This window comes from Mustela nivalis (assembly GCF_964662115.1).
Source record: "Mustela nivalis genome assembly, chromosome: 3".
Classification (NCBI taxonomy): Eukaryota; Metazoa; Chordata; class Mammalia; order Carnivora; family Mustelidae; genus Mustela; species Mustela nivalis.
The window spans coordinates 111,916,134-111,929,029 of record NC_139022.1 but is presented as its reverse complement, the minus strand read 5'-3'; the positions used below and the strand labels follow the sequence as shown (position 1 = coordinate 111,929,029).

The window sequence follows — 12,896 nt, the reverse complement described above, 5'->3', positions numbered from 1 at the left end:
TCAATACGATGACCCTGGACTAATTTGAACAGAGTGTATTTCCTCCCTAATATTTCTTAATATTAATAATTTCTTGATAATAAATCAGTTACAAAAGTTTTGGTCTTTAAATTAAGAAAAATGTATTATTTGTTAGTTTTTTGGTAAGAACTATAATTGGACTGGGCGATTTTGGTGGCTCAAGTAATTATATATGGTTTGTCTATGGTTTGTCTACTATCTCATTAGCACTACATATATTAACTTTTAGAGATGAAGAAAAATGACAAATTTGTCTCAAAGCCATCTCAAGTACAATTCTGGCTAAAGGAAAGAATAATGAAAGAGATGTGGCAGAAGATAATTTCAGAGAATAAGATACTACTCTGCGGCTCATGGGACAAAAAGAGACCCCCAAGACTGGAAGATTCAACTAAACATATATGAATGGCTGGAAAACACAGTCTTAAGAGTTCTAGGCCCACTGTCAAGCTGGAAGCAGAAGTCTTCATATATTCAGTCAAGTTCCTTTCATAAGATGTATGCACCAAATGGCCTTTCTTAATGTATGCAAATATTTGAGTCACCAAAAGCTTCTTGTTCTTATTTCCTTGCAGTGAGTCAATCCTTAGGGTGCTGATGACATCAGTTCTCTAAACCTACAAGGCTTAAGATTAGACTGTTTTATGATCCACTCAAATCAGAGATGCTTTTCTACTCTTGGCTAGAAAATGTTTTCAAGCAGAGGGAAATTCCAAGAGAAAGATACTGGACAAAGGGTTTCATTATCCCCTTGAACTCTGTATAAAGAGGTCAAACAACTAACTACTGTTACCTGTACTGTCCCCATCCTCTACAAAAAAAGGCCTTACTTATCTGGGGCTCTAGTACTGGATCAGTTTACTAGTTTTTTTTTTGTTTTTTTTTTTTTAGATTTTATTTATTTGACAGAGAGATCACAAGTAGGCAGAGAGCCAGGCAGAGAGGAGAGGAGGAATCAGGCTTCCCCCAGAGCAGAGAGCCCGATGCAGGGTTCGATCCCAGGACCCTGGGATGATGACCCGGGCCGAAGGCAGAGGCTTTAACCCACTGAGCCACCCAGGCACCCCAGTTTACTAGGTTTTTGCCAGCAGGATTGGCTAACCTTGAGGCAAAGGGGAGATGCTCTGATCTCTTTTATTAATTTCTCCAGAGAAATTTATTCACAAAGACAGATTGGGAATTTGCACATATTTCATTTTCTCTTCTTTTACTTTCAAATACTAATAACATCTGGGAAGGAACTCAGACTTGTTAAACAACAAACATCTTGCAAAACAGTGTAAAAGAAAGTCATACTGTTAAAGCCATTTGTTTCCCATGAGAAGGCCAAACTGTTACATAATCACATCATGTAAGAGGGATCTGGACATCATGAATGGGTACCCCTAGAATAGATCCATAAAAGGGATTATTCAAAGGGCACCCTATTACCTAAATCCTGATTAATTTGCCAAGGTAATAAATACCAATCTGGAAAATGATTTGTAAAAATAATGGAGGTAAACATTTTTTTGCACTGTCATCGGCGTCATGGTAAAATTTTGTTTTAAAATTGTGACAGTTTATGTCACCATGTTTGTTGTTAGAAGGGCGTATGTGTCAAATGTAATACTTAACACAGGTAAGATAGCAAATGTTAAATGATCAGATGAATGGTAGACATGACATTAGAATAAAATTGAATCAAAGGAAAATGATTTCAAATTTTAGGCATGAAACTAAAATGCACCTAAAAATAAAACCCCATAAGGAAAAAAGAGACATTTAAAAAGAATCTTGAGGACTAAAGCATTTATTAATCTTATTATTCCTATTTCATTAAAAAAATCTTAGGTAATAGGTAAATGATTTAAGAGAAGAAATCTCCAATATCTGGACTTTCAACTCAAAGGCAGAATTTCTAGAATACTAACTATAATCCTCCTGATTAAAATAAAGAAATAACATACTTGAAGGATGCATGTATTCACCCCAGTAATAAAGAAGGGACTATTTAAGTAATATTATGATAAAAACAAAACCAAAGACTGCCTCTTAATCATGCTTTAAGTTGTTAACTGCCAATTAAGTACTTATGGAGTGCCTATTATGTGTCAACAGTATTTAAGCGATGAACATACAGAAATAAAGGAGATGGGACAAAGTCTCTGCTCTCGGGGAGTTGCTTATATTAGACAAAGTGGTGGTTCACGGAAAGACAATCCACATCATGAGAAGTTTCACTAAGAAAACACAAGGTAGTGGTACAATGGTAGAGATCAAGGATTAGCACATTTGCTCTATAAAGGGCCAGACAGTAAATATTTTAAGCTTTTCTGGGTAAGAGGCAAAATAAGATGATATTTTGTAGGTACATAATAGTAAAGGAGAAAATAAATTTCCACAAACTCTTTGACAAAAATTCAGTATTCGACAATAGTGCAAACATAAAACATGGAAAGATAAACACAGAGATTTAGGCAACACTGTAAACACTCACCAAAAGGGGACTGGTTAAACAAAATGCTACCAGCTGTTTAGTAAACTGTGGAAGAACAACACATTCTGAGGTAGAAAAGTATTCAAGGTATATTGCAGGTGAGATGGGCTAAGTAGAAGAAAAGTATAGCATATAATTTGGGGTGAAAAGGGTGGTGGACACATTTTATGTGCACTGAAATATCTGGAAAGATATATGAATAACAACCATTAATTCTAGGGAGTGGAGACTTATATTCTACCCTTTCTCAGATTTTTAAAAATTTTATGTTCTTTAAAATAAAAAATTAGTTAAAATAACTCAGACTTATAATACTGAATCTGAAAAAGTATTAAGTAATAAAGAAATCAAATAAAAGGTATGTGCTACTAATGAAAAAGAAGCAAGAAGTTCCATAAGTACACTCAAAAAAAAAAAAAAATTCGAGTTTTATAATCCTTTTGGCCATACTCTGAGATCTTTTATGCCTAATCTAGTATTTAGGTCAAAAATTCCTCCAAAACCTACGTAAGTTATAGAGCAGCTTGTATACTCTGATTCTATAACTATAAAAATTATGTATTCAAAGAAAATGTTGAAAAGAATACACACCAGTTTACACTGGTAAGCTTGTAGATTGGACAGAAAAGTTCTGACTCTTATTTTATTTAATTCTGTATCATATGACTTTTTAAAAATAATAAAATACTACAAAGAAGTTTAGCAATGGAATATCACAGTCTTCAAGATACTTACAGTAAAAAGCAATAGCTGTAGGCAGCAAAAACAAAGCAAAATCACAGAAGAGTCAGCAATCAAAAGCAAACTACTTTTAACAATTCTGTAGCTTTGACCCTACTTTCTAACAATTTTACTCAAGCAGCATAAACATAGCTGAGATCACATCAGACTTGACTCATGTCACACATGTGCTGCAATATATACACGTGACATGCACAGCTAACCTAAAATTTGGCGCTGTCATATATAATTTAAGGAACTGATTTTGGAATCAATTGGTAATGTGTATTTTATTCAACATAAACAGCACTGTAAAAGTGCTTTCATAAAGGTGTACATTTGGGGGCTTAAAAATATAATTTGTAAGTCAAATACCGATCTTATAGGTGTTTTTTTTATATTGCTGGTACGGACAAAGGCTGTAGACTGAGTCTGCAGATGGACCTTCTTTGAATAGAAGTCATAAGAGCCTCAAAAGTTTTCAATGAGTGAACTATGCAATCAGTTGAATTGACTAGCACTTCCTCCTCAGAAATTTGAATTTCAGTGCAATGGAGCCTAAAGTTTCTAAATTTTCATCAATTCCAACTTCTTCCCTTTGTTGCTCCAGCCAAATCCCCAAATGACTGCTGTCCTTTCCCTACAACCATCCCTTATTTCCTTACCCCCATTTCTAGATATGCCACTGACAAAAAGGCAGCCAGGAACATCACATTTTATAACATACCATCTTATGAAAGTATGCATACTTAGATTTTGTTTTTTTGTTTTTTTTTTTTAAAGATTTTACTTATTTATTTGACACAGAGAGATCACAAGTAGGCAGAGAGGCAGGCAGAGAGAGAGGGGGAAGCAGGCCCCCCGCCGAGCAGAGAGCCCGATGCGGGACTGGATCCCAGGACTCTGAGATCACGACCCGAGCCAAAGGCAGAGGCCCCAACCCACTGAACCACCCAGGCGCCCCTAGATTGTGTTTTGGTAGTGTAAAAATATTTCATTTGTGAACATACTGCTGCAGGACACACATATAGACATGAAAATAAATTCCCGTGCTCCTACTGGAAAGCAATATAAGACAGACAATGAAAATGTGCTAAAGATTTCTAGGAAAGGAGGGACTGCCTTCCCACATAAGGTAACATTTGAACTCAGTATCACAGAACAAGAAAAAGTTCGCAGGATATGCAGGGAGAGAACACCAAAGGTGGCAAAAAGCACAGGAAAAGAAATCACAGTTATGAAGGCACATGTCCCACTCAGGAAAGACAGGTGGTGAGAGTGGGGAGAATGGCAGAACAGCAGGCTAGAAAGGGGATTTACAATCATGCTGTGAAAACTGGACATTAACAAATATTATGTTATTGTCGTAATGTTACAAATCCGGGGCTGAGACTCTGCAAACCATATTCTTCTTTGCTAACTGGACACCTTTTAGGTTATGCCAAAAACCGGCACCAAAAACAAGTGTTGGGTTAAAGAAAGAAAAGACTTGCTGCTTTATGTTTCTTCTTGTGGGCTTTTTCTTCCTGTACCACCCCAGCAACACTTCACCCTATGGTGGCACTTCTTTCACGTACCAGAGGAAAAATCCAGTTTGCGCTTCCTACCTTTGTGATACCTTAGTGCTTGCTTCTTTACCATTGTAAGTAAATAGTTAACTTTATACCTTGACAACAATCCCTTTTACTAAATTCTGAATAAGTATCTGGAGAGGTTTCTATCTTATGACTAAACCTTGACTAATACAAAAATCACTAGAAATTCCTAAAGCAAAGTAATGACTCATTAGAATCTTTGTTTTAGAAAGAACATTGGTAGTCATGTAGAGAGAAAGATGTGTCAAAGACAGATAATTGGGGTTAGTCCTTGCTAACAGTTAAGAGGCAATCGAAATAAAAAACAAACAAACAAAAAAAAAACCCAATGTACAGAATGAATTTCATTGAACTGTATTTTTATGTTATGTCCAATTTTAATTCAAGTTGCTAAAATGAAACATAAACCTTACTATTACACTTACATTCTTTCCTTCTGAATACTGAGATTCATGTAATTGAGTTTCCTCCCTTTTGACACAAGCTATTAGGAGCTTCAGCATGAAAATTAAAGCCAAATCACAATGTCATCAATCTTTGCAGAGCTACCTTTTTTGTCTACTCTCCTTGGACCAAATTACACATCTCAGTTTTAGTTGTATGTGTCTTTTACATACCATTTTACATTTCATTTGAAATGAAAGTCAAATCCTTTCAAGTCACAGATATGCAAATAATTCTCAAAGTTTTTCTTCTTAGTAATAAAATGTTGTATTATACTGTTAAGTGGCAATTTCTGCCGCTGGGCTTGAATAGATGCAGGAAAATTAACTTAATGTCCCACACAACGTTTAAACCCCAAATCTGAACACAAATGAAAAGATGCTATAGTATATTTAATTAACAATACGTGACAATAAAACAGCTTTAGCTTCAGGTGCTGCGGGAAAAAAATCAGTGTTTACAAAAAATTACTAATACATTTCAGTATGTCACAGAGGAAGTTAAGTGAGACCACCAAAATTACAATAAATTCACTTATTCTTTTTCACATCCTGAACAACCTGCTTCTTAACTGAGCAGCAGCATCCCGCTGCTCTAAAGGCTACCAAAAGACACCTAAATGTAATCCCTTTTCTATGTACTTCTATTTCATATTGGAACAAACACCATTCTGGCTTATGCAGAAAGATACAAAGTTCTCTTTAGATTTTTGCAGTAAGTCATAACCTTGAGATAAGAGAAGACAGATTTAAGCAAATCTACCATTTGATACATAAGACACAACCACCTCGTTTGTCCCTTTGGCACCAATAAGGCTATATGAAATCACAAATAAAAATTACCTGAAGGATTAGAAAAATCCAACATGCTGGTGGTCGGTTGCAGGAGATCAGGGCTGCTAGATGAGAGTGTTCCAGGAATAGGCATTATAGCCAGACTGTGCCTGCAGTGTCTTGTTCCCACAATGCTGTCGTCCTGTGAGTGGCTCAGGCCTCCGTCACTTCAAAATAATGGCACATAAAGTATTTAAAAATTCTTAATGGTAAACGTTTCTTTTCTCTGTATACACTGAGGCATAAGACCAATTCAAAGTGGTGACTTAAAAAATTATATAAGTATATTACAGCAATTAAAAAATGGGATAACTATATTAATGAAGACACTCAAAATTTACTTACACTAAATTTAACTTACACATCTAAGTAGTTTTACATCATAAAGAAACAGTCATGCTGAGTTTCTATTGGTTTTGATAGAGAAATTAAACCTGAATGTTTGGGGAGCCTTTAAGATCATCCAGTTTTGGTGGACACTAATATATCCAACAACGTATAACCACACCACAGCAAAATTTGCACTCGCAAATAATAGGTTGGTGATCTTCTAGGCAAAGCATGAAGTTGGGTCTAAATTTAAACCAAAAAACCCAGCAGGTTGTAGAAAACAAAGGGACCAGGTCCAAGTGACAAAATAAGAGAGTCTTTAAACATATGAACAACCTGAGAACTGCCCAAACCAGTGATAATGTGGAAAGTTAACAGGAAGATGGAACACAGAAGAACAGTGAACACTGGGTACATGTGACAAGTAGAAAGACGAAAAAAGAGGACCAGAAATCAAAACAGAAGAAAAGGAGTTTTATAGTCTTTTAAATTTATTCTAAGGACATATGATTTCTTGCATGATATCTCGTATCTCAAGTCGAATTTTTTGGCTATTCCCTAGATGAGAGCATCACAACCACAGCAGAAAGCAAGTCATTTAAAGTTAATTCCCTTCAAAGGTTTCAGAAATATCAATTAAATGGCCATATTTAAGCAAATAAAACACCCCTCTTTTAAGATACTTTATAAAGTATTTATTTTTATTTTTTAAAAGATTTTATTTATTCATTTGACAGACAAAGATCACAAGTAGGCAGAGTGGCAGGCAGAGAGAGAGGAAGGGAAACAGGCTCCCTGCTGAGCAGAGAGCCCGACTTGGGGCTCGATCCCAGGACTTCAGGATCATGACCTGAGCCCAAGGCAGAGGATTTAACCCACTGAACTACCTAGGTGCCCCAAAATACTTTATAAAGTATTTTAAAGCCATCTGGGTGGCTCAGTTGGTTAAGCAACTACCTTCACTTCAGGTCATGATCCTGAAGTCCCAGGATCAAGATCCACATCCATCCAGCTCCCAGCTCAGCAGGAAGTCTGCTTCTCCTTCTGACTCTCCCACTTCTTGTACTCTCTGTCTCATTCTCTCTCTCTCAAATAATAAATAAAATCTTAAAAATAAGATAGTTTAAAGGTTGAGAAGTTAGCGCCCCCTGGCTTTGGGACCTAGAATCCAACATTCCTGCCTGGCTTCAGAGGGTACAGCAACCTCCTAGGCCTATTTTCTAGGCTTCTAAGGAAGCACAGAATGGGCAAGGCCTGCCACAGTGCACCTGTACCTTCTCAAGTTCCAGAGAACTCTCGGCATGAAGACCAGCAAAGTGGAGAGAGAGTATCTTCCTCACTTGGGAAGTCAATATAAGGTCTAGCAACGCCACCCTGACTCCACACCCCAGCATTTCATTCATTATAGATACTAACTACATTACTATCAAATGACCTTATAATAACCCTGTGTGCCTTTGAAAAGATTTATGGTTTTGAATTGCTGCTTTTAATGACATTTGTTATACTTAACAAGAAAAATACTTTAAAGGTGTTACACAGGCAGCTCTAAATCCATCTAAGAGAAAAAATTAAAAGAAACCCAACTCTGTGGGAGGCCTGGGTGGCTCAGTGGGTTAAGCCACTGTCTTCGGCTCAGGTCATGATCCCAGGGTCCTGGGATCGAGCCCCAAATCAGGCTCTCTGCTCAGCAGGGAGCCTGCTTCCTCCTCTCTCTCTGCCTGCCTCTCTGCCTGCTTGTCATCTCTCTCTGTCAAATAAATAAATAAATAAAATCTTTAAAAAAAAAAAAAAAAAAAAAAGAAACCCAACTCTGTCATTTAAACTTTACATACATACCCCAGAAAGTCCTACAAAACAAAGGATTAATGAAACAGTCCTATACAAACACAGCACAGCAATGAAAAAGATTTCCATTAGAATAATGAGCAAAATACCATTTTTTTCTAAAGGTTAAACCAATCCTTTAGGTTAACATTAATTCTCATCTATGTTTTATTCAATGTAGTATTCTACCCAGTACCTGCCATACAAACAGGGGTATCAAAGAACACTTACCTGTTACCATGGAATGGATTAAATGAGTGATAGGGGATACATCCAGAATACGTTAGGAGTAGAAAATAGGACTTAGGCAGATTAGGGAACTATGCCAGATGAAGAGCGGAAGACAGTTAAATAAATAAGCTAAAGGACTGATAACAGCCACAGAAGGAAGAGAGAGCTAGGACAAGCAAGACTGCACAGGAGTCAGGGAAAAGCATGAAGACATGGAAAGGAGCAAAAGTAAGTGTTTTAAGAGCCAGCTATGCATGTAAACTTGGGTTATTAGCTACGTGACCTCAAGGAAATTTCTTTCTGTTTTGGACCTTTGGTTTCCTCATCTAAAAATGTGACTACTACTCCCCCAGGGCTGCCTTAAGGATTAAATTAGGTTATGTAGGTGAATATTTTGGCACAGAGGAAAATACAATTCCAATTTTTAAGAAGTAGTAGAGTACTTTTACTAAAATTAGAACAGTACAAACCTAGAAAGGACTTTAAGCAATTTGTACTGAAAAACAGAGAAGGCAGCATGGATACAACAAACGCTACAGAAACAGGAAGTGTTTACCTGGGAGAGAAAGCAGTCTCATCTGACAGAACTAAGGCTAAGGAAATACAATATCTGATAGGATATTAGTGCTTCTGTTAAATCGGTTCCTTATAATTTGGTGTGTGTTGCTTAAAGATCGGAGCTAAATGTTTTAAAGTTAGGTATGAGAACAAAAGGAAGGTGGCTTCCACAGAAGCTGTACTTACAGCTTTGATGTAATTTGCAACAACTTAAATTATATGGAAAATAAATATTTTTAAATATAATAGGCTTTCTAATTTAACTGACTTTTGAAAACAAATCTGCTTATTTTTTAATACAGAGGTCCAAGTAACTGAATCCAAAGGAGCAAACTGTTAAAAGGTTAGCTGGTCCTATTAATAATCACAGTAGAAGCAAGTTTAACAATGTTAAAAAGTTTTAATTTTCTTTTAAAGGGAACTGGCTCTATTAGTAGCAGTAAGAAGTAATTCACTATGGAGACTAAGAAAAGTGCATGAAATACCGTAAGTCCTTATCTTTCTGATATTATTTAACATTACCTCTGCTTTTTTAATAAGCAAAGACAGTACACCATACAGATACAATAATGTAAAGCTGGTTACAAATTCATGGTAATTAAGGTGTGAGCATGTATAAATGAAAACTATTCTAATGTTATATACAACTCATGCCATGACATGAATGAAACAGTATCTAATTAGCAAAATATCCATGCTTTTTTGGAAGCTGAATTGATAAAGCCCATTTGCAAATAATCATGTCATTTCTTACCAAAACAGTCTCCTGAGATGATGCAGTAACAGAAATAAGATAGTTTTGAAAAATTCCTCAATAATTCCCCATCACTAAGTTTACTTAGAATAAAACTGTATTTTAGTTTCATATTATGAAACTAAAGAAGCTATGTAAATATCAATATGCAAATGAAAAATAATTCCAATACTAAAAGCAAACAAAGTATGCTGACAAAAAGATGGTGAGAAAAAATAATTTCTGATAAGCAAACAAGATAGTCTACTTCTGGGACTACTACAAAGAATAATATGAAGCTCTTACTACGCAATTTGTAATTAAAAGAAAAAACCTAAAAGCTAAGTGATTAAAAAAAAAAAGGACATCAGATTTCCTAAATCATAAAATATTCATAAGTCAATAAATACCCATTGCTATGTCCTTTCACAGAGGTTATTGAAAATGAGTAAATTTTTTCCAGTTGTAATTTTCAGAATAATTCTTTCATTTTAAAATTATGTAATGGTTAGGGATATGGGGAATTATCTATTCTTATCTCAACTATTTGCTCTTTCCTTCCTTCCTTTCATATTCTTTTGCCTATGTGACAGATGTAGATTACTCTTTCTTCCAGTATTTCTATGATAACTCTTAGAGATGAATGCTGCAATGGGCAGAGACCAAGTGCCCTTCCAAAGAGCCTGACACACAGGAGATGCTCAGGATCATGGAATTAAATTCATTGAAGTTTTTTTTTTTTCCCCCAACTTAAAAAATATTTAAAGGAGAAAATTTAAAAAATACAGTGAACAAGCAAGGCAGAGAAAATTATGTATAACATCACACCCTAGAAAAAAAAATCACAATCAACATTTTCCATTCTAGTTACTTTTACAGAATATAGCACAATCTATTTAACCAATCCCTTATAGCTGGACATCTAGGGTACTTTTTTTTTGTTTAATTACAGACAATACTACTAAGAGCATCTGTATATAAATCTTCACCTAATTATTAGAAATGGAATTACTGACTAAAAGGTATGAACATTTTGAAACCCTCGAGAAAAAATACCCAAAGGCTTTATGGAAAGTTGCATAATTTCATATTTCAACAGCAGTCTGAGCCATTTATCTGATGTTATCAATTCCTGGCCCTGACTATTCTCTTGTCAATTTGTGATGAAACAAGTGGTTCCCTGTTTTCAAAATAAATTGAATACCCTTGATTACTAATGATGCAGCACACATGATTCATGTTCTCTGCTTATTTTCTCATTGAAGTTTTAGTGATCTTTTGTTTATCTATTAAAAGTTACCTGAAAGTGCCAAGAAATAGGATACACATTCATTCTCAAAAATGCTAAGCAACCAGTTTGACACATCAGTTCTTTTTGTAAAACAGGCTCCAGCAGAAAACCTTTATTATTTCTACTAAAATAAACTGGCTTTTTCTTTTTGCATTTATATAGCTGAAATTATTAGCATTTTACTACTCTGAAACATGTTTAGAAGTGATAGTTTAATATTAACTTCTGAAGTACAGTATTAATGTTTGCATTCATAGCCAACAACAGTCTCCTACTGGCACAAAAAACTCCATACATAACTAAATGAAAAAGTATTTCCTTCTAAGTTATCTATTTCTATTAGATCTTTCATTATAGGGGGTACCAATATAAAGAAATCATGCTTGAAAATACTCAAATGACTGCTCCTGGCTACATTAATTTCCACACCTCCCACTGTAACCAAAGAGAATCCAAGCATAAAACCAATTCCCATCCCTGAAGGACATACTATGGAGATGAATTAGCTGCGTGACATATGAATATAGCTGGTTGGAATCTAACACTAAAAAGCTAAAGTCAGTTACAATCATTGTTCTCTGACTCTAGAGAACACACGTCACAATGCCACTGTTCAAAATGAAAACCAGTTAAAGGAGATGAATGTATTCCACATCAAATCCACCCAGGTTTCCAGCAACAGAACTCAGGGCATTACCTCCTGAGAACTTCCTTTGAAAACTCTTCTCTGGTTCTGGTCCTCCATTCATCCCCTTTTGCTCATTGCCTTCCTGCAGACTTCTGCTCATCCAAAACTGCCTGTCATCTTTACACTGTGACCTAGCCCCACTTATATCTCCGTAATTCTCATATATGAGAATAAGATTTTTCTTACAGTGTTCGCTGTCCTGCTGTCACACTACAGTATGCTCAGCATTAAAAAAACTTCATCTATATTAAAGTTATCATTTTTATAAACTACTTGCCTCAAGGAGAGCAGTCACTAAAAAACAATGAGTAATAAATAGACTTTGTAGAAATCAGTGACATTAAGAACAGATTTCAGGATGTGTCAATTCTCTGTGAGCCCCCAATTAAGTGAAGAACAAATGTGTTCCCTGACTGGAAATAAGAACTCAAAAAGAAAAGCATTTTCTGATCAGGCAATCTTTGAGATCCTGAACTCTAAAAAAATTGAGAGTTGGTATTTATCGATTTCTAAGTTGCCCCCTTAGTGTCCTTGCTGTTACTACTGCACTGTGCTGCACTTTCAACCCCAAACTATCAAATATGATGAACAGAGTTTCTATGGCTCCCTCCTCCTATGACACAATAAAGTTCATATCTTTAGCATAATATTCAAAGTCCTTCACAACACAGCACTTACCTAACTCTCCTGCTTTATCCCTAGATGTACACACACTAATACACTCCAACTAACCTACCAAGCTTTGTTCCTGCCTTTTTATGTATTGAAACATTTTATCACTCTGTAATGTCTGCTTCCCTAGTTAGATAATCAACTCTTAGAGAACAAGAAACTTGCTCTATCTTTGTATTATTTGGACACTGTGCCTAGTGTATGATAAGTGTGTGGGAAAATAAAGGGTTTGTAGTACAAATTCCTTAGAGGTTGCGACCACTTCTTTTCAGCTCTATAAAATTATCAATGGGCATAGTGCTAGGCACTATCAGGAGCCAAGTATTTTCTTTGAGTATATTTTGCTTAAATATTCTTTCTTCTTTTCATTCACTGTCTTATTCAACAGATATTGAGTGACTACTATGTGTTAAGTATTGAGCTTGATTAGGACTTGTGTGATTGCTTTAAGAAGTAGATAATGTAAAATAGACA

The 12,896-nt window shown here is 35.6% G+C and overlaps 1 protein-coding gene across 13 annotated transcripts in view; it reads right to left on the bottom strand.

Moving 5' to 3' along the window:
* Positions 1–12,896, bottom strand: part of RAPGEF6 (Rap guanine nucleotide exchange factor 6) — a 196,224-nt gene that overhangs the window by 46,868 nt on the left and 136,460 nt on the right. For all 13 annotated transcript variants that reach the window (XM_082725616.1, XM_082725624.1, XM_082725621.1 and 10 more), the window contains one exon: positions 6,102–6,259. In XM_082725616.1, the coding sequence (XP_082581742.1) occupies positions 6,102–6,259 (158 nt within the window). The remainder of the gene's footprint in view (positions 1–6,101; positions 6,260–12,896) is intronic.